The sequence below is a fragment of the Nomascus leucogenys genome, chromosome 9 (genome assembly GCF_006542625.1).
Source record: "Nomascus leucogenys isolate Asia chromosome 9, Asia_NLE_v1, whole genome shotgun sequence".
In the NCBI taxonomy this organism is placed as follows: Eukaryota; Metazoa; Chordata; class Mammalia; order Primates; family Hylobatidae; genus Nomascus; species Nomascus leucogenys.
In genome coordinates, this window is record NC_044389.1 from 107,267,028 (window position 1) to 107,289,189 (window position 22,162).

At 40.8% G+C, this 22,162-nt stretch overlaps 1 protein-coding gene across 2 annotated transcripts in view; it reads right to left on the minus strand.

Annotated features, from left to right (window-relative positions):
• Nucleotides 1–4,045: 4,045 nt before the first annotated feature.
• TAF3 (TATA-box binding protein associated factor 3) overlaps nt 4,046–22,162 on the minus strand; it is a 203,727-nt gene continuing 185,610 nt past the window's right edge. For both annotated transcript variants that reach the window (XM_030819334.1, XM_030819333.1), the window contains exons 5-7: nt 11,399–11,651; nt 6,843–6,949; nt 4,046–6,037 (exon numbers count right to left, since the gene is read on the minus strand). In XM_030819334.1, coding sequence (XP_030675194.1) covers nt 5,923–6,037; nt 6,843–6,949; nt 11,399–11,651 — 475 coding nt within the window. In that variant the 3' untranslated portion in view covers nt 4,046–5,922. The remainder of the gene's footprint in view (nt 6,038–6,842; nt 6,950–11,398; nt 11,652–22,162) is intronic.

The window sequence follows — 22,162 nt, forward strand, 5'->3', positions numbered from 1 at the left end:
CTGACCTCAGGTGATCCACCTGCCTCAGCTTCTCAAAGTGCTGGGATTACAGGCGTGAGCCACCGCGCCCAGCCGGAATCCTATGTATCCTTGTGTTCAATGTTGCTTTACATTTTGTGCTATCTCCTTAGTCTCATTGACCTACAGCTGAACATTGGTCAAACTGAAGGGAGAAACAATCGCCTTTCAATGCACTTCTGGTTTGCACCCACCTCTGAGGTGTGTCCTGCCTTTGGGTACGTAGCCTGTGACAGCTCTCTGCAGCCCCGGGGCACGCTGTCTCCTCCACCGCTGTATCCCCACAGTGCACAATGTTTCTTGCTCAGAGCAATGACTGATGAACATTTTTTAGAGAAATGTATGAATATGGGCCGGGCGCGGTGGCTCACGCCTGTAATCCCAGCACTTTGGGAGGCCGAGGTGGGCAGATCACGAGGTCAGGAGATCGAGACCATCCTGGCTAACACGGTGAAACCCGGTCTCTCCTAAAAATACAAAAAATTCGCCAGGTGTGGTGGCGGTCGCCTGTAGACCCAGCTACTCGGGAGGCTGAGGCAGGAGAATGACGTGAACCCGGGAGGTGGAGCTTGCAGTGAGCCGAGATCGCGCCACTGCATTCCAACCTGGGGGACAGAGCGAGACTGTCTCAAAAATAAAAAAAAAATTAAAAAAAAGAGAAATGTATGAATATGGCTGAGTGTGGGACATCTTGGGCCTAATATTTGTTTTTTGTGAATGTTGTAAATAACAATGTCAAAATAAATAAGAAGGAAAGATGAAGAATTGGCTATCAAGAAATCAGCTGTAAATAGTTCACTTTTTGGCTGGGCGCAGTGGTGCACGCCTGTAATCCCAGCACTTTGGGAGGCTGAGGTGGGCCGATTGACTGAGCTCAGGAGTTCGAGACCACCCTGGACAACATGGTGAAACCTCATCTCTACTAAAATACAAAAAATTAGCTGGGTGTGGTGGCAGGTGCCTGTAATCCCAGCTACTCGGGAGGCTGAGGCAGGAGAATCACTTGAACCCAGGAGACGGAGGTTGCAGTGAGCCGAGATCACGCCACTGACTTCCATCCAGCCTGGGCGATAGAGGGAGACCCCGTCTCCAAAGAAAAAAAAAATTCACTTTTTGGCCTGGTGCAGTGGCTCATGCCTATACTCCCAGTACTTTGGGTGGAGGCAGGAGGATCACTTGAGCCTAGGAGTTCGACACGAATCTGGGCAACCCTGTCTCGACAAAAAAATAAAAAATTAGCAAGACATGTGGCACATGCCTTTGGTCCCAGCTTCTCAGGAGGTCAAGGCCGCAGTGAGCTGTGATTACACCACTGCATTCCAGCCTGGGTGACAGAGTAAAACCCTGTCTCATAAATGAATAGATAAATAAATATTCACTTTCTAAAAGCTAGCAGAAAAAAGTTTAATCAACATCCCAAACAGTATAATAAGAAACAATCAGAATATAACTTGATAATGTTTTTGGATGATTTGAACTTCCTCTGGCAAGTACTTCTGATGCACTAAATGAGTTAACTAGATGAGAACAAACATTTTCTCCAAACCATTTAACTTGGCAATAGTTAACTCATTAAGGATAATAACAATGACATTCTTCAGGTTTGTGGCTTTTTTTTTTTTTTAAAGATAGTCCTATTCTGAACGTTTCATTAATCAAAAACAAGACCAAACCAAAAAAAAAAAAAAAAAAACCCACGAAACTTCAAAAGGTGAAAATACTGACTAGGTTCCAAGGATATGGTAGGAAATGATTGCTTAGGGCTATGTACCTAAAATGAACTTCTGTTCTGAAAGCCCAACACAAACTTTGTGGTATATCTCTATCTACATATATTTTCTCATATCATGTCTACTCTGCTAATTCCTAGGATAGTTAATGCAAACATTTACTAAGCTCTTATTTTGTTATGAATGTAAAATTTAAAAGCATGAAGCTCTAGTAACATTAAAAAATAGTTGCAGTCTAAGGTGGATAGAAAGATTATGTATGGAAAAATGGGAAAAAAGTAATGTGGAATATGCTTAGAATTTGATGTAATACACTTTAATACATAGTATACTTTGGGAACGATTCCAAAATCATGGAGCCAGAGGAAGGGCTAGAGCAGCTCAGAAACCAGACACTGGAAATGAACTTGGTTCTGATACATCATTGCCATTTCCATAAAATGTGCCTAGCAAATGTGGACGAAATGAATGAAACCATTTAACAATGTTCTTCAAACTAAATTTAAAACTGAGTTGCCCAGAATGAAAAAAAAAACCAGTAGCCATTTTAATAACTCATATGTAGATTAAATGAACAAGCTGTCCACCTAAATATCTCATTTCGATGTCACCTACTGGCCTGCACACATGGATTAATAGTTACTTTATACTTTTTAGGCTGCAACGAATGCAAGATTCTCAAAGAAATAGTTTCCTAACAGACTGACTGATACCATTGTGGAAAGAGACATTATTCAGGACATTATCTGTTTCATTCTTTGGTCAAGGTAACTCATCTACTTTTAGACTTACACTTCTAAAGAAAACAGCTATGATCTAAAGAGATTGGCCATAAAACTATTTGTATTGAAAACGTAGCCAGCGTGGCTTTAGTGAACTTTCTTCATTAGCATTCTTAGTGGCAAGGTTCCCATATCTCAGTGTTTATTTTATACTTTAATTTGGTTAGTAGGTCTTTGTTTAATCATCCCATTGAAAGGAGAACAAAGGCGGTTTAGGTGATACAGGAGAGTAATGCACTGTATTTTATCTCTGAAAAAAGCCCGACAAAGTCAGAATACTCTGATAGCCTCTGGTTTTCTCCAGGACATTTGGAACCACAAATCAGTCAGGGGATAAAGATCCTCACTGTGCCTCACTGTAGACACCTTAGGAAGAGAAACACCTTGTCAGCCACAGAAATTAAGCTCTGCCAGTTCCATCTGGCTCTGACGGCAGATTATCACACCAGAAGAGCGTCTCGGTTTCATGAGGTGAGGGTCTGTTTCTCAAATACCATCTCCCTCAATAACATCACTAGTCAGAACAATCCCCCCCCTCCCGCCCCTATTACTTCTGTTTATAAAGTATTGATGCTATTCAAATGATAGTGCTGGGCTAAATTAAAACTGGTCAGGATTTTGCTTCCAACTGGAAAACTGCAAACCCTCTAAAGGGAAATACTTTCCATTCCTTTGTGTCTAATTCTGCTACAGTAGTTCCTCAAATTGCTGCTGTTGGGATTTCCTTCTCCCTCAAAAGTCAAAACCCATTTTTTCCTAATGTTTGGGTCCCTAAACTTTTTCTTCTGATCAAATCATCCTCCCCACTTAACCCTCTCCCCTCTCACCCAATATAGGCTTTTCTTTTCTGGTTTTGCTTGACTTCATTAAGGAAAGTAAATTAATCTCCGTTTGTCTGTGGTATTTGTAAGTTGCTCTTTTTTCTTCAGTATTACTTTCTGGAGAATGACTACGCCCAACTGTCTAACTTTTTCTTTGTAAAAACGTGGATGCTTTATTTTCTAATCCACATTTCTTTTTGCAGTTTCTTGAACTTCCTTTGGTTGGTGTCACAGCCAGCCACCCAGTAGAGACTGAGACCACCAGTTCATTTCACACAGGCCACTGAACAGTCATAAGATGGTGACAACTTTTGGTCTCTAGTGACCTGGACTGGATCCGACTCACTGACCTAGAGGTGAAAGGCTCTGTATTCCATTACTAATCCCTCGAGCTCTCCAGCCCCCTGAAAATGATTCTTTGGTTTTATTATTGCAAAGACCATTTATAAAATCATGAACTGGATTTAGGAAAGCAACCATGAAATAGCAAGGGACAACAAACTGATTGAAATTCCTTAAATGTAGCATGGGCTGAAGTCTCTCAGACAGTAAGATTGGGGGAAAAGTGATATATAGGCACCTCCATTCTGATTTCAGTAGTGCGACCTGCTCACTTAAACGTGGCAACTTCAGATCACGGACCATGCCTCAAGGAACTAAATCCTAAATAAAGAAAATGGAAAAGCAAACTATGAAATAGCCAATAATCTTTATTTTGCACTTCCCCCTCCCCTCACCCCTCTCCAAAAACCACTAACGCGCATTTTTGTGCATGTGAAAATATTGTATAAAGTATTTAGAATGATCTCAAATTAATAAAACAAAAAAACACATATCTCAACATAGATGCTTTGTTTCTTTGCAGGGATAGAAAAATTCTGGCCTCTTGAACAAGGAGGGCAATGATACCCTGCACTCCGAAGAGGTCGACTCCATTTCCACTGATTTGCAACTTAACATTCATGGCAGGAAACCGCATTACTCTAACCACATAATGTTTTAAAATATGACTAATTCATACACTAATATCAATTTACTTGGCATTTAAAAAAATCGCATTTTCTAGTAATATATTTGTATTAGGTTCAAAGCCCATATTCTAGCATCCAAGAGATCCAGCACATGGGCCTACGCTGGGATTATTTCCAAATCAAGTAAAAGTCCATATTTATCCCAAAGTTGCTAAAATATGCTAATAAAGTTAAATTTGATGTTTTTTTTAACATTAAAAATAAAATATTTGGTTTACCTCTCAGACATCTATAACATATAATAAATAGTGGGCAGTATAATAATATAATAAAGTTTTGTGATACCCTGAAATTTGATGTTTTCTTAAAAAAATTCGTAATATACTTCATTTCAGCCTTAAAGCACAATATTAATGAACAGATTTGTAGAAATAAAACAATATAAAGACAAAATGCTACAGTATATGTGGGTTGTTTTTTGTTTTTTTTTTACTTTCATGGAAACTACATGTCCTTTTAGTAAAAGTCTGTCAAAGAAATTTACAAAAACAAAATAGACAACAAACAAAACAACTTCAAATCATAAACTCTAAATTTAAATTGCCTTGTTTTCCTTCCAACTGCTCGGGCCCTTTCCCCCACGATATTTTCGGGCACTGCACAGGTTGAGCTCAAGGGAAATTTCTTTGAATGATGGCTTTTTCTCTAGCCTTCTTTGTTTCTGTCCAGCGTCATTACAGACCTGGCTGAAATCACAGTGGATTTCAGAGAAAGCCAGAATTAAACACGATAAAAATTTAAAAAATAACTACTTCATAAATATTTATTATTTACATTAGGGGCAATCTTTTAGTCTGGAGAGTTTTTATACAAGTTGATGAAATGTACAAGCAGTGAGAAGAGACTCCAGCAGTTTAAAGAAGGGCAAAATTAGAATGCAACGAAGATATAAAATACATTAAACAAAAATAATTTGCACAAAAGCAAACAGGACATGATAGAAACCTTTTTCTTAAAAAATATAAGGTATTTCACAAAAGCCTGAACATTTTACATGTTAGTACTAAAAACGGAGGAAGGAGGGAAGCTTCATATATTCTTATCACAAAAATATTTACCGGCACTCCCACTGGAGTTTCCTTTTCTGTTATTCTGTGATCTCACTAGAGAGGGAAAGGGGCTGAAAACTGGGTACAGACTCCATCATCCTTAAATCACAGTGGAGGCAGTTCGTACGTTATCTTCTCATCTAATGCCTCAATGAAAAGGCCCTGGAGAGAATAAAGGAAATCAAAAGGGAAGATGTACGCTCTTTATTAATAATACTTGTCACTGGTATTAGAGAAGTGGAGGAGGGGCAGCCCCCAGGCCACGCCTCTGCTCGAGTTTCCTTCTGTCGCACTGCATGGAGCCACAGGCCAACGCGGCTCGGGGGGTGAACAATCCAGGTGCGCGGTGTGTTCCAGCCTCAGTCCTCCTGGGTGCTTTATCCACAGGCATCTGGGGGTGGATGTGACGGCAGAATTGCACCAGCTCCCTTCCAGAGGCACCAGCGAAGAAGCCCAGGCCGACCCCGCTTGGTCCAGCCCCTCGGGAGCCGTCAGTGGGCTCGATGCTTCCTCTTCTTGTGCTTTTTGTCCTTCTTCTTGTTCGCACACTTGGGGCAGAACCACTGCATCTCTTCTGGGGGTGCAGTCATGATTCCAACACAGGGCCTGCACATGAAAACAAGCTCAGATAAGCAACTTTTATACAGACATCTATTCTTCTCCCTTCTAGGTTTTAAAGTAATTTTTTAAAGTCTATGACATGTTTACCTGAATTCAAAGTTAAGCACACACTAACTTGTGTGCAGCACTATTGTTGGGCATGCGGACTATGATATTACAGACGCTCCCTTTACAGGCCCCCTGCAGACATTCATTAGTTCATTCACCCTCTCAGCCAGGGACAGGAGAAGTCTTCTGGGCCATGGCTTTGTCTTTATCTCACAGATACTGTATATCATAACTGAACAGGTTGCTATCTTTTTGTATCTGACATTTTAAAGATAACATGGGAAGATTATCTGCATAAATTTTGGTTGAGCTTTTCAGTTTTTAGGAACCACTGAAGAGGTCTAAAAAACAGATAAGCAGTCTTTAGTCCTGCAGTTTGTACCATCCTTACAAAGGGGCTGCCTCTTCGTGGTCCTTGCCAGTGCTACAGCTCCTACAGGACATTACTGGAAAGGAAGGCCAGGGAAGCCCCTGGATCTCCTTTTAGTATTATTATTTTTAATAAGAAGGATAGATAAGCTAAGCAGAATATTCAGAATTTAGGGTGAATAACAATAGTCTAAAGACTCTTGAGTTTTGCAGTTAATTGCATTTCGCAGGCTCAGTGATTTGACTCCATGTACTGTCCCTAGGACAGCCCTGGGTCAGTCCAAAGGCAGGAATCTACTCAGTGGATGCTTCGTCTCAGGAGTGGTTGATGCTGCCTGATGAGTGTGGCCGGCAGGGCGCCCTGGGCACTCACCAGTGGTACCAGTCATCGCAGTCGTCACAGCCAATCATGGGACTCCCATCATCAGGCTTGTTACACCCAGGGCAGATCCAGATCTGATTGCCCCACTCATCTCGGATCTGATGTTTGCAAAGCGGAAGCGGCAAAAATGGAGGGAATGGGAAAAAAAAAAAACAAAAAGAGGCCAGATCAGAATGATTACTTTATACTGTTAATCAAATAAACAGGCATATTAAACTAAAAAATATAGTAGATCAGCAATTCATTAATGCCATGATCAGCACCATCACTGTTTTAGAATCATGAAACAGAAAAATGCTAAGTGTTCAATGATAAGGCATTTCTAATGAATATTCTAAGCTTTCTTTTGTAAGTCATAAAAAGCATTTTATGATCATCTCTGTGAATAATATGACCTGTAACCCCTTTCATAAAAAAAAACTATAACTACATAAATTCTTAATGATTTGGGTCTTTATAAAGGTGGTAACAACTGATTTTTTGAAAGCTATAGAGCTCCACTTCATATGTGGTTTTCTCAATCGCATTCATAGGCATGGAATTAATATAGACAGCCAAATGTGCATGCACCACCTTATTACTTATTAGCCAAGCCCTTCTCCTGAACGAGCTGATAAGATCAAGGATATAAAAGAGTTGTTACTAAGTAACTTTCCATTCCCTTTATGACATTTTTAGTAAAGTACAATCAACTAAAGGGCAAATGAAATAAGGGGATAGGGAGGCCACAGGGCTACAAGGTTCAACATTATTTTGCTACAAATATTGTGTACTCTAGAGTTGACTTTATTTAACTTAGCAGTTCTAAAGAGGGAACATCCTATTAACCACTTCCTCAAATTTCACATGAACAGAGCCAACCTGGAAGAAGTAATTCACTGATGGGCACTCAACACCAGCAATAAGAAAAAGGTAATTTCCAAAGTGTTTACAATAACAGAGCACATTATTGCATCCGGTTTATTTTGTAAGGGATAGTTCTTCCTAGACTTTCAAACACCACACTGACTACATATGCTTTTAAAAAGGCTTTCTTTGCGTGTGACAGGTGCATTGAGGGTCCACATATGTTTCACTGTAGTGATGGGCTTCCTTTAAGGCAACTCTACAAAGGCAAACTACACTGACAGGAAAACTTCCTAAAGAAACCGGTAGGCAACTACATCTCTGACCATCTGTAATTACAGGAGAAAAAGTAACAACGGGTGAGAACCAGCAGTCACCCGTACCCGCTGTCTAGAGGCCAAGGCTGGTGGAATATCGTATGCCCTGAAGCTCCCACGTGTGGCCAGTCCTGCTGCTGGCTGACCTTGCTTGAAGTCAGAAGGCCGTGACTCTGTGTGCTGCACAAGAACTTCACCACAGGATCCACAGTAACTAATACCAAATACCTCATAGCTTACTAAATTCTTCTAAACATCTCATTTCATTTAATCATTGTAAAACAACCTCTGGGTAGCTTATGAATGGGGAAACCGGAGCTAAGGGAATTTAGGTGGCATTTCCAACATCACGCCCATTAGGCAGTGACAAAATTTGCCTTTTTGCTCTCTAGCCTTTGTATGTCATCTAAATCACACATTTTGCCCTCTGACCACAAAGCATCTCTCTTCATGAGGTAGAAAGCTTTTTTTTAATTTTCATTTTTATTTTTAAGACAGGGTTTCCCTCTGTCGCCCAGGCTGGAGTGCAGTGGTGTGATCATGGCTCACTGTAGCCTTGACCTCGGTAGGTTCAGGTGATCTTCCCAGCTCAGCCTCCTGAGTAGTTGAGACTACAGGCACATGTCACCACGCCCAGCCAATTTTTGTACTTTCTGCAGAGATGGGGTCTCACTATGTTACCCAGACTCGTCTCAACTCCTGGGCTCATGTGATACGGCTGGCTTGGCCTCCCAAAGTGCTGGGATTATAGGCGTGAGACACCATGCACAGCCAGAAAGCTTTCCATCTACATTGTCTATTCCAATTGGACTCATCTCCAGGAAGTGAGTTAGCTCAAAGATCTACTGGAAAACCAGAACTTTTAGAGCTAGAACACGCCACAGAGATTACCAAGTTTATCACAAACTCCTTAATTACAGATGAAGACACGAAGGTCAAGGAGGTTAAGTACAAAATCTTTCCTGATCAACCCATTTGGGGGTGGTGTTGCCTCAATTAAACACCTACAATGATTGGTCCCCGAATGGACCAATTTGATGATCATAGTTTTAGAAGTTCCTTCCAAAACTCCTTTAAGGAAATTTAATAATAGGCCAGGCATGGTGGCTCATGCCTGTAATCCCAGCACTTTGGGAGGCCAAGGTGGAAGGACTGCTTGAGCCCAGGAGTTTGAGACCAGCCTGGGCAACATAGGGAGACATCATCTTCCACAAAAAACAAAAACAAACAAACAAACAAACAAAAACAGCCAAGAAACAGCCAGTTGTGGTGGCAGACGCCTGTGGTCCCAGCTACTGGGGAGGCTGAGGTGAGGGGATCACTGGGGCCCAGGAGGTCGAGGCTACAGTGAGTGGTATTGTGCCACTACATTCCAGTATAGACAAGAAGAGTGAGACTACCTCAAAAGAAAAAAAGAAAACATAAAAAAAAGAAATGTAACATTGTACAGTTTGTAACAACAAATACCATGAGTCCTACCCAGCCACTTTCCAATCATATGAGTACCTAGCTAGTTACAAGGTCAGGGCCACCAGTAGGCTAATGCATCACAGTCTGCGGATTTGGTAGTCACAGCAATGGCAATGGCTCCACACACCTTAAATATTTCGTTGTGTGTTTGTGTGTTTAATTCTATAGTATCCAAAGAACATAATCTGTATAAATACTTTACTGCCAGACTGTATTCAGGGTTTGAATAAGACCTAATTCTATTAAGTAAAAGGAAAGAAACTAAAAAACAGTCCCAGAACAATGTGGAGTCATTCGACATGGTGGGATTTACAATTTTTTTTTTTCTTGAGACGGAGTTTCGCTCTTGTCCCCCAGGCTACAGAGCAGTGGTACGATCTTGGCTCACTGCAAGCTCTGCCTCCCGGGTTCAAGCAATTCTCGTGCCTGAGCCTCCCGAGTAGCTGGGATTACAGGCATGTGCCACCATGCCCAGCTAATTTTGTTTGTATTTTTAGTAGAGACAGAGTTTCACCATGTTGGCCAGGCTGGTCTCGAACTCCTGACCTCAAGTGATCCATCCGCCTCAGCTTCCCAAAGTGCTGGGACTACAGGCGTGAGCCACTGCGTCCAGCTGGTTTCACAATTTGAAATCACGCTTGGATACTCAGGAGTTCTGTGGTCTCAAAGTTCATTTCCATTTAACACGCAAGCCCTGGCATATTCTGGATCATAGCCAATAAAATATAATTCGTGCTATTATTCAGAAACACCACCTGGTTCATAATATCAGTGTACATTCTGTAAATTATACTATTAAGTGAATAACTGAATTGCTTGATCAAGAAATTCAATGTGAGATTTCAGTACCACTGTGCATCTCTGCATTTACAGATTGATATTACTGTATATATGTATATAGTCACATCCCAAAACAATATAAAAACAAGCTTTGATATGATTTATGGAGGCTGACTATGTGAACACTGTGATATAACTTTTCAGCCAAAAGCTTGAAAATGCAGTAAAAAATTGCAATGAAGAAATGCATCTTGGCTGGGCATGGTGGTTCATGCCTGTACTCTCAGCACTTTGGGAAGCAGAAATGGGTGGATCACTGGAGCTCAGGAGCTCAAGACCAGCCTGGGCAACATAGTGAAACCCTGTCTCCACCAAAAATACAAAAAATTAATCGAGAGTGGTGGCGACTGCCTGTGATCCCAGCTACTCAAGAGGTGGGAGGATAGCTTGAGCCTGGGAGGCAAGGGCTGCAGTAAGCCAAGATAGTACCACTGCACTCCAGCCTGGGTGACAGAGTGAAATCCCCTTTCAAAAAAAAAAAGAAGCCAGGCACGGTGGCTCACGCCTGTAATCCCAGCACTTTGGGAGGCCGAGGCGGGTGGATCACCTCAGGTCAGGAGTTTGAGACCAGCCTGGCCAACATGGTGAAGCCCTGTTTCTACTAAAAATACAAAAAATTGGCCAGGCGTGGTGGCATGCGCCTGTAATCCCAGCTACTCAGGAGGCTGAGGCAGGAGAATCGCCTGAACCTGGGAGCTGGAGGTTGCAGTGAGCTGCGATCTCGCCATTGCATTCCAGGTTGGGCAATAAGAGCAAAACTCTGTCTCAAAAAAAAGAAAAAGAAAAAGAAATGTGTCTGGCCAGGGGCAGTGGCTCAGGCCTGTAACCCCACCACTTTGAGAAGCTAAGGCAGGAGGATCGCGTGGGCCCAGGAGTTTGAGGTTGCAGTGAGCTATGATTGCGGCCACTGTACTCCAGCCTGAGCAACAGAGGGAGACCCTGTCTCAAAAATAATTAAGTAAATCATAAAATTTTGAAGAGAAATCCCTCTGAAATTCGATAGTGATTCAGAGCACACGCTTGTCTTGATCTGAAAGCGTCTCCATGCTAACCGCGCGGGCAGCAGGTACGCACCACGTAGGTGCTGACCGTCTCAGTCACCACGCTGCGCACGGGGGCTTTGGCACTGGCCCCGGAGGCGGCAGGACCCGGGGAGGGCAGCAGGGCAGGGCCCGCGGCGGCCTGGGCGAGCAGCGGCAGCGGCACTGGCGCAGGGCTCACGAGCATGGGGCTGGGGGCGGGCGCAGGGGCCGGCGGTGGGGTCTTCGGCCTGTTCTGCGAGGGCACCGGCTTGGCCTCGGGGGCAGGGACCACCTTGCTGATGACACTGTCAACAAAAGAGGGGAAGGTAAAAGTCAAAACAGGATCATCATCGAACCAAACTCGTGCTTAAAAACATGATCGCAAAATAGCTTTTCTTCCAGTAGTGAAATACTTCAACGTCCAGAGGCAGCTCAAGAACTGAGTTCGAGGCCCTGCATCAAGTGGCCTCTCCACTTACTCAGACGAATTTTTCATTTTCCGAAACTTCCCCTCAATGGCCAGATACTGAGAAATTTCTAGTAACCAATACACATGCATTGTTCACAGAAATATGACTTCAATTGCCTGTTCCTGGGCTGAGGCAGAAGCTCTGACAGCTTCAGAGGTGGAGCTCCCCATCCCGACCTCTGCTGAGTCCTCCAGGGGCCCAGACAGGGGCTGCTCCTTCCACTCCGGCTCCAGCTGGAGAACAGCCTGTGTCCCACACTGGAGATGGGCAAGAAAGACACATTTGTTGTTGGAAGCCCTTGAGATTTTTGGGTTGTTAATTACCATAAACCTAAACTGGCCTAAGCTGCCGGACAGAGCAGCTTAAAAAAAAAAAAAAAAGTTTCTATTTCTCTCTTCTCAATTCCAATGTTTCTTCTTAATACTCTCAATGCCATTGTCAATAAAACTGTGAAGACTTTCTCACTTCTGGGTTTGGCTTTGATTGACAGGTTTTAAAGATTGACCATTCAGGCTGGTCAAGGTGGCTCACGCCTGTAATCCTAGCACTTTGGGAGGCCGAGGTGGGCGGATTACCTGTTGTCGAGACTTCAAGACCAGCCTGGCCAACATGGTGAAACACCGTCTCTACTAAAAAATACAAAAAATTAGCCAGGTGCAGTGGCGCGCACCTGTAATTCCAGCTACTCGGGAGGCTGAGGCAGGAGACTCGCTTGAACCCAGGAGGCAGAGGTTGCAGTGAGCCGAGATGTCACCACTGCACTCTAGCTTGGGCTACAGAGTGAGACTTCATCTCAAAAAAAAAAAAAAAAAAAAAAAAAAAGATTGTTCCCAGATGGGCTGCAGAGGTAAGGAGGAGGTAATGCAGCGGCAACTTCTGTCCTGGTGATGCTGCCATGGGTGGCTAGGGCTGTGGTACTGTGACCCTGCTCCTCCACTAACAGCATCCTCTTCACACAACTCTCGCCAGTGGAAGCAGCTCTGGACTTGGGGTCAGGACATCTGAGTTCAAATTCTACAGCTGCCAGAGACTAGACCTGTGGCCTTGGATTACTCATTTATTATAAAAAGCACTGTTTATTGAGGACCTATAAGAAGTTACAGGTTATACTAGGCACTTTACAAATATCATCTCATCCAGCCCTTATGAGAACATCAAAGAAGTAATGATTACCCCATTTTGCAGATGAGGAAACTGAAGATCAGTGAGAGAAAGGAATTTGAGTAAATGGGTGGCAGCTTTTGAACCAAAGTCTACTTGATTCCAAAGCTTGCTTTATTTTAAGCTTCTTTATTAAAAAAAAGTACATATATATATATAATTTCACACACAGAGAAAACAATATAACAGACACCTAGGTAATAATCAGAGATAAAATATGTTAGCCTTTGCCATATTTATTTCAGATGAACTTCCTTCCCTGCTCCAGAGCAACCACTGCCCTAAGACAGGTATGTTTTTGTTTATTGTTCTTGGTACTTTGTTTTTTTTCTCTGTACCTTTCCTGCCTTTGTAGGTGTCCATAAACAATACATACTGCATTACTGTTTGCTGTCTTTTAACTTTTATACACACAATGTCACATTCTAGTTATCCTCTGCAACTAGCTTTTCCCACTTAGTTTTATGTCTCCTGATTTATCCATGCTGACACATACAGATCTGTATTATTTATTCTAATTACTCTATTGTATCCCATGGTATTGGTAAGCCAAAGGTTTTTGTCCATCATCCTACTGAAAGTAGGACACATTCACTTGTAAACTTACACACTGACTCATAAATAGAACTGTTCAAGGATTTCTCCAAGCCCCATTCCTAGAAATAAAGTTTCTGGGCCGTGGAATATGGCCATCCTCACCTCACCAGGAATCGCCAGCCTGCGGACTGTCCCAGCCTGTCTCTTTCTACTATTCCACACAATTCTTTAGGCCTTGTTTATCTCATCATCAAAGTGAAAAGAAATGCAGTGGCCTCAGAGGGTTGTAGTGAGAACCTCAATATGGAGAAACACTTCAAAAACTGCATCCAGATGGGAAGTGCCGGCCCCGTGTCATGTTCACGGCTGTTGCTCACGACAGCCTCTGGCCTCATTGCTGCCAGCCTTCACGGTTCCACTTCCTCATAGTCCTAGTCTAGAAACCACTTTCACCAAAAGGCACTGACTCTTTGCTATTCTGATCATAAATTCATAAAACATTAAGTTACTTCAAAAACTTCACCATTATTTCAGCAAATAACTTCATTACTGCTGTCTAATTGTTCTTTATTTGTTTCCTGCAAGGGTGATCATCTTCCTAACTTGGATACAGCCAAAGATCAAGAGAATTTAACACAGGGTTGTTGGTGCAGCAGACACTTGATTAATGCTTAACATAATAACCAATGACTATTTATTGAGCACTTACTATATGGCTGACTGTCCTAAGCACTTGAAAGCCAATTGTGGGCCAGGCACCATTGTGCTAAATATTTACTTGCCTTGCCTTACCTAGTTTTTTTTTGTTTTTGTTTTTGTTTTTGAGACGGAGTTTTGCTCTTGTTGCCCAGGCTGGAGTGTAATGGCGCAATCTTGGCTCACTGCAACCTCCGCCTCCTGGGTTCAAGTGATTCTCCTGCCTCAGCCTCCCAAGTAGCTGGGATTACAGGCATGCGCCACCACGCCCAGCTGATTTGTGTGTGTGTGTGTGTGTGTATTTTTTTTTTTTTTTTTACTAGAGATGGGGTTTCTCCATGTTGGACAGGCTGGTCTCAAACCCCTGACCTCAGGTGATCTGCCCACCTCAGCCTCCCAAAGTGCTGAGATTACAGGCATGAGCCATGGTGCCCGGCCTTGTTTGTTTTTCATAATGACCACATGAGGCAAGCTATGATTCTGCTTTTTTAAATGAAGAAACCAAGGCACACAGAGATTAAGTATCTTGCATAAATTAACACAGGTTACTACTACACGGCAGGGCCAGGATTTAAACAAGGCAGTCTGATTTCAGAGTCTGTGATCTTAGTAAGTATATGACACTGTCTCTCAATGTGTACTGAGGTTTGCCTTACATAAAAGGCATGTAATGTGGGAGTTCAAAGTTATTGCTATGGCATTTATATCCAGAGGGTAAGCATTCTCTATTTTTATGGTTCGACTAAAATTTTAAAACGCTATTACTAGAGGCAGTTTCTCACAATGGTTTAACACACAAGTGATGGAACCAAAGCTAAAGGAAAAAGCAAGAACCCTGAGAGGCAAGCAGAACACAGATGCTTTAGCCCAAGGGCATTTACGCATTAGGCAAGTCTGATCTTTGGTTATGATGAAGAGGACGAATGTAAAAGCCCAGCATCTGCCCAAAGTGGAAGGTCTAATAGAACTCCCTCCCGACACTAAGGATTCCCAATGGGCTATACCCATAAGGTAAAGATGCACGCGAATGCCATGAATTTTCACCTCTGGTGCTCTAGGATACTTTCCATTTAAAGTAATTTGGACTTGCAATGTGCCCAGGCACACAGCACAATCCTGAGGGGAAGTATCTTAAAATCTAGGTCTCATATTAATACAGATAATTATCTTTAAAAAAAAATAAGCAGCACATAATCAAAGATAATCAAACCTATGAGGAAGTAAGGTGGGATCAGGGAAAACTGTTAAGAAATAACAGCTAGTATGAAGAGACAAAGACCACAGATACAAGAATTATCAACTATAAAACAACTTTGCTTACAACGTTAAAAAATAATAAAAGCAAAGGCTGGAAATACAGGTGGTAGGAAGTCACAGAGAGTGACTTGATCTAGTGGATTTGAAAAGAACAAAACAGACCTAAAAATTAAAAAATACAGTAACTGAGATTTAAAATTGAATGGAGGGATTTAACAACAGATTGGAAACAAGACAGAACTATAAACTATTAGGACAAAATAAATTTTCAGAGCATAGCCTGAGAAGCAAAGAGAATACAATAAAAGGTCTAATTAGTGCATGTGTGATCATAATTCTAGAAGAAAAATGTGGCAGAGACAAATGTTAACAAAGAGTACCTGAGACTTTTACAGAACTGATGAAAGATACCAATCCACAGATTTATGAAGCCCAACACACTCCAGACAAGATAAATAAAAATAAATCTATATCTAGGCACATCAAAGTGAAGCTATAAAATATCATAGATAGGAAAAATCTGAAAGGCAGCCAGAGGGAAAAAATAACAATTCCTCTCAAAGAAGAAACAGGTTGACAGCTGACTTCTTAATTAGCAATAATGAAATCTAGAAGATAGTGGAATAACATCTTCAATGTGCTAAAGAAAAATAAATTGTGTCTTTGAAAACATCTTTAAGGAATACAGATGAAACAAAAACATTTTACAGGCAGGCAAAAACTAAGAATTTGCCACCAGCAGACATTTAAAAAAAATTCTAAGCAAAAATTCTCAAATTTTTGATCCTAGGGCCCCTTTAAATTCCTAAAAATTATTAAGAACTTAAAAAATGTGCACTATATCTGTCAATATTTACCATATTAAAAATAAAACTGGACCAGGCACATTGGCTCATGCCTGTAATCCCAGCACTTTGGGAGGCCAAGGTGGGTGGATCGCTTGAGGCCAGGAGTGATTCACCATGGCCAACATGGTGAAACCCCCTTTCTATTAAAAATACAAAAATTAGCTGGGTGTGATGGCACAGGCCTGTAGTCCCAGTTACTCCAGAGAAGGAGGCAGGAGAATTGCTCAAACCTGGGAGGTGGAGGTTGCAGTGGGCTGAGATCATGCCACTGCACTCCAGCCTGGGTGACACAGCAAGAATCTGTCTCAAAAAAATAAATAAAATAAAATAAAAACTGAAAAATTTTAAAATATTTAGTAATTCATTTAAAAGTAACAACAATGAACCCATTATATGTTAACAGATAACATTTTTTTAAATGAAAATAACAATATTTTCCAAGACGAAAAACTTGGTAATGACTGGCAATGTTTTGGTTGTTTTTTCTTTGATAATGGCGTCTTGCTCTGTTGCCCAGGGTGGTCTTGAACTCCTGAGCTCAAGCAATCCTCCTGCCTCAGCCTACCTAGTAGCTGGGATTACAGGCACATGCCACTGTGCCTGGCCAAGACTGGCAATGTTTTAAATTTTTGCAAATCTCTTTAATGTAGGCATACGTAACTAGAGAAGGGAGGAGTATTTTAAAAGATTTTTCGGACAATGGTGTAAGTTCTTTAATGCTGCATTAAATGCAACAAATGATAGTTTCTTATAAGTTAGTTGCAATGTGTAATCTGAAATCATATCAACAGACATTCATATTCTGTTACATTAAAATTTATTGCTCTGTTTAGCACTATGAATACAAAATTTACCCATGCATAATTTTATAATGTCATGCATTGGTCATTTGGAAAATACTGGTTCACTGACTTATAAAGATCTTCCAAATGTTTACATAATTCATTACACAACATAATAATATGTAAGCCAGTAATGAGTAAACAGAGCTAAAGTATGTAGCATAAAGGTAGTGAATAAAGTATGGTAATTTCTAGGGTAACCATGCAAAAATTACAAACAAAGTATAGTATGAGGAAAAAAGGAATGATCAAAAAAAACCTTGGTCTGATAAAAGAAAGGAGAGAGAGAAAAAAAAAAACACTGAACATTAAAGAAGTAGCACAGAATAATAAGGTAGATTTCAAACTCAAAATATCAATGATTATATCATATAAATGGTCTAAGTGATTCAGTTGTCAGGCTGTATAAACAGTGAAACCCAATATATTCTAATGCCCAGAGGAACATCTAGCAATAGAAGGGCTGAAAGTGACAGGCTATAAAAAGATGTATACAAATACAAAGAAAAGCAATGCCACACAAAAAAGACTTTAAGGCAAGAACCACCAGTGATAATAAAGGCTATTTCCTGATGATAAAAGGTTCCAATGTGCCAGGAAGCTATAACAGTTTAAAATCTGTATGTACCTAATAACGTATCTGCAAAACATATAAAGCAAAAACGGACAGAACAGTAAGAAACAGATGAATCCGCAATCATAGCCAGAGATGTAAGCATATTTATCTCCCTGCATAACTGACAGAATAAGCAGTCAAAAAACCAGCAAAGATATAGGTTTGAATATGAATAATGAAACTGACTCAATGGACATTTAAAAAAAATCTGTCTTCAATCAATGCAGAATATTCATTCTTTTCTAAAATATACTGAACACTGAAAGAAACTGACCCAATTTCATAAGGCTAAAAAACAATTTGAATAGTTTGTACATAGATTTGTTACCCCTGCTATATCAGTAGTTCCTCAAAGGAACAAAAAACCTTTTTAATTTCTATGTCCCCAGTGTTTAACATGATGGTTATTAAAATAAAATGTGTTAGAATTCAAACTAAGAAACAAACGCTGATCCAGAAAGTAGTAATTTTCCAGATGACATGATACTTTTAGTGTATTTTTCTATCCATTCAAAATTATAGCTCCCCCCAAAAAGCATACTAATATGCTTTATGATGTGGGAAGGGATAAAGCACAGGTGAGAGAAATATGGGATATCAATGAAAACAGAAAAAAAGAAAAGAGAAGAAACAGAGCAAGTGAAAGAATTACAACTTTAGGTCAAGAAGCCTGAGGACAACCCAGGCATTTTCAGTTGTTGGTTAATGGAGTTAATTTCAGGGACAGGAAAAAGAGAGAGAGGACAGAGGACAATAGGAAGAAGAAAAGACAGTTGTGATCAATAAATATGACTGCAGGCAAAAATAAGCCTGAAAATTTAAGTTATCAACGAGAGGAGGTTATTCAAGGGAAACGCCTTCTATCTTATGATACCCACTCACAGGATCGATGGATGAAAACTGCTTACAAAGAATTTGGTTATCACTTTGTTTTAACTTTACTGTTTGCCGGCTGTTACAGTGGAAAATGTTTGTTGGAGGTAGAGACTGAAGCTATTGTCTACAATAATTTTTAGATGTTCATGTGCTTTACTATGCAATAATTACGCATGTGCAATTGAGAATTAGCTCAATTATGACTTGTTGGATGGTATAGTTAATTAAAAAAAAACCCCTCAAAATTGGAGCTGTATCACAAACCATAAATTCTAAACGTCCTAAAAATTAGGTAAAAGAAAACAAAACCATAAAAATTCCCAAAAAAGTAAGTAAATATAGATGTTTTTAGTCTTGGGGTAGGACACAATTTCTGGTATCTCACCAAAAGTTGAAACCATAAAGGGAAATGCTGATTTGACTGCACAACAATTTTATATGGCATAAAATAACCTCAGCAAAGTTAAAAGGCAAAAGACAAAATGAAGCAAACTACTTGCAACAATAAAGCATTCACTCCTTCTTACATAAAGAATTGTTCTGAATAAAAAAGAATTAATGTTCTTATTTAAACATGAGCAAAGGAAACAGCAAGTAAAACACAGAATAAAAAAACCAAAACCAGCCAATAGACAAGAAAAATGTTCTATTTTCATAGTAAGCAAAAATATAAACATGACAATACAATGCTTCTTTGGTAAATATGAAAAAGATTGACAACACCTGGTACTGTCAGGATAGGGGAAAGGGAGAGATGGTTGGTCCAGAATTTGGAATGATTATAGAAACCTTAAAAATGTGCAAGCTCTTTACCAGCAATTCTGCTTCTAGAAATGTATGCTGAGGCAATATTAGACAGCTGTGTAAAGGTATGGGGTAAAGAATATTATTTGTAGCACTGTCTATGGCTGCAAAAAATAAAAATAAAAAAGTAAAAACTAGAATAACTGCAATTTAAAATACCCTAGAATAGGAGATCGGTTACATAGATGATGAACAAAACACCATGTTGTTATTTGAAGTGGTGATACACATGTGTGCACACACACAAATGATACGTTCATCCAAGAAAAAGGTAGGTGTAAGATGGAATTTTTCTAAGAAAATAAAAAAATCAGACAAGAAGGAACGAGTGTATACTTAGAAAAAAAGTTTGAAAGTATACTAAAATGTCCAGCAATTGCCTCTACATGAAAATTATAGATGTATGTTTGTTTGTTTATTTATTTATTTGAGACAGGGTCTCACTCTGCTGCCCAGGCTAAAGTATGGTGGTACGATCTTGGCTCACTGCAACCTCTGCCTCCCAGGCTTATTTGATCCTCCCACCTCAGCCTCCAGAGTAGCTGGGACTACAGGTGCGTGCCACCATGCCAGGCTAATTTTTTGTATACATATTTTTTTGTGTGTAGAGATGGCATTTTGCCGTGTTGCCCAGGCTGGTCTGGAACTCCTGGATTCAAGTGATCCCCCCATCTCAGCCTCCCAAAGTGTTGAGATTGCAGGCATTAAGCCACTGTGCTGGGTGGATGCCTTTTTTCTCCTTTTGATTTATCCATAATTAACAAACATAACTTGTATTAAAAAAATGAAAAAGGCCAGGTGCAGTGGCTCACACTTGTAATCCCAGCACTTTGGGAGGCCGAGGCAGGCGGATCACCGAGGTTGGGAGTTCAAGACCAGCCTGGCCAATGTAGTGAAACCCCGTCTCTACTAAAAACTAAAAATACAAAAATTAGCTGGGCATGGTGGTGCACGCCTATAATCCTAGCTACTCGGGAGGCTGAGGCTAGAGAATTGCTTGAACCCAGGAGTGAGCTGAGATAGTGCCACTGCACTCCAGCCTGGGTGACAAAGTGAGACTCCGTCTCAAAAAACAAAAAATAAAAAACAAAGCAAAACAACAAAAAAGATGAAAACGCTTGTTACAATGTATACATCTAAACTGTTGCTAGGAATCTTTAAAGGATGGCTTGAGTTATACACTTAAAATTAATTCACTTTTCTGTGTGTATGTTATACTTTACGAATTTACTGGGGAAAAAATGATAGCTTGGTTAAAAAACCTTCCAGACAAATGTTGACCATAGTCTAGTCCTACTATGAATTTGTGAAATTCAAAGCTCTGAGCAAGATCGAGGAGCTGCACAATTGAGTACGTCTAAGTTGAGTGCATCGTCCATAGCAGACCAACAAGGACAGGGTCAAAGGAGGGGGAAGAGAAAACCTCCTACAAAGATGGTATTTTTGTACATAAAGCAATACATTTGGGCTGGGCGCGGTGGCTCACGCCTGTAATCCCAGCATGTTGGCAGGCTGAGGCAGGAGGATTGCCTGAGGTCAGGAGTTTGAGAGCAGCCTGGCCAACATGGTGAAACCCCAGTTCTCCTAAAAATACAAAAATTAGCCGGGCATGGTGGTACCCGCTTGTAATCCCAGCTACTTGAGATGCTGGGGCAGGAAAATCACTTGAACCTGAGAGGTGGAGGTTGCAGTGAGCTGAGATCACACCTTTGCACTCCAGCCTGGGCAACAAAGCAAGACTCCACCTCAAAAAACAACAAAAATTTCTTTCTTTTTTTTTTTTTTAACAGCCTTTAGATATTAAGGTTGGTATGCAGTTTTGTGTCTTGCCTTTTCAAAGAAATACATTGCCCATAGTTGCTTTGTGTCCCAGTTGTGTGCAGATCTGTCTCTATCATCCACATTAGGCAGTCAATTTCCTAAGAGTAAGATTTGTATCTTGTCTTTGGATTACTTGCAGTATTAAACACAGCAGCTCAAGAAATATTAATCAGCTTTAAATAGAATACCTACTACTGCAGTGAGAAAGCTTCTGTAAAATAATTATTTTTGCCTGTTTAAAATATTTTAAAATACAAGCCCATTTCCTCTGTTCTTTCCTCCCTGCCTACCTTCCTTCCATCTGCTTAATGAGTCACAGGACCACTGAGATTTCTGTTTGCCAACACAGATTCCAGTTCCTCAGCCACCTAGTCATTCCCAACACCAGGTACAATCAGATCATGAAGGCTTTGTTCTGTTATCTGGAAATGGTTTTACATTGTTTTCAGCTATACCAAACACATAATGAATATTATTTGCCTTACCTGACTCTTTTCCAGTGCGCTTTAATTTTCTCCCTACATTTCTTTTTCTTCTTCTTTTTTTTTTTTTTTTTTTTTTTTGAGATGGAGTCTCACTCTGTTGCCCAGGCTGGAGTACAGTGGCACGATCCCAGTTCACTGTAACCTCCGCCTCCTGGGTTCAAGAAATTCTCCTGCCTCAGCCTCCTGAGTACCTGGGATTGAGGGCATGCACCACCACACCTGGCTAATTTTTGTACTTTTAGTAGAGACAGGGTTTCACCATGTTGGCCAGGCTGGTCTTGAACTCCTGACTTCAGGTGATTTGGCCTCCCAAAGTGCTGGGATTACAGGCATGAACCACCACGCCCTGCCTCTCCCTACGTTTCCTAGATTTCTCCCTTACCTATAAGGCCTGATAACGGTG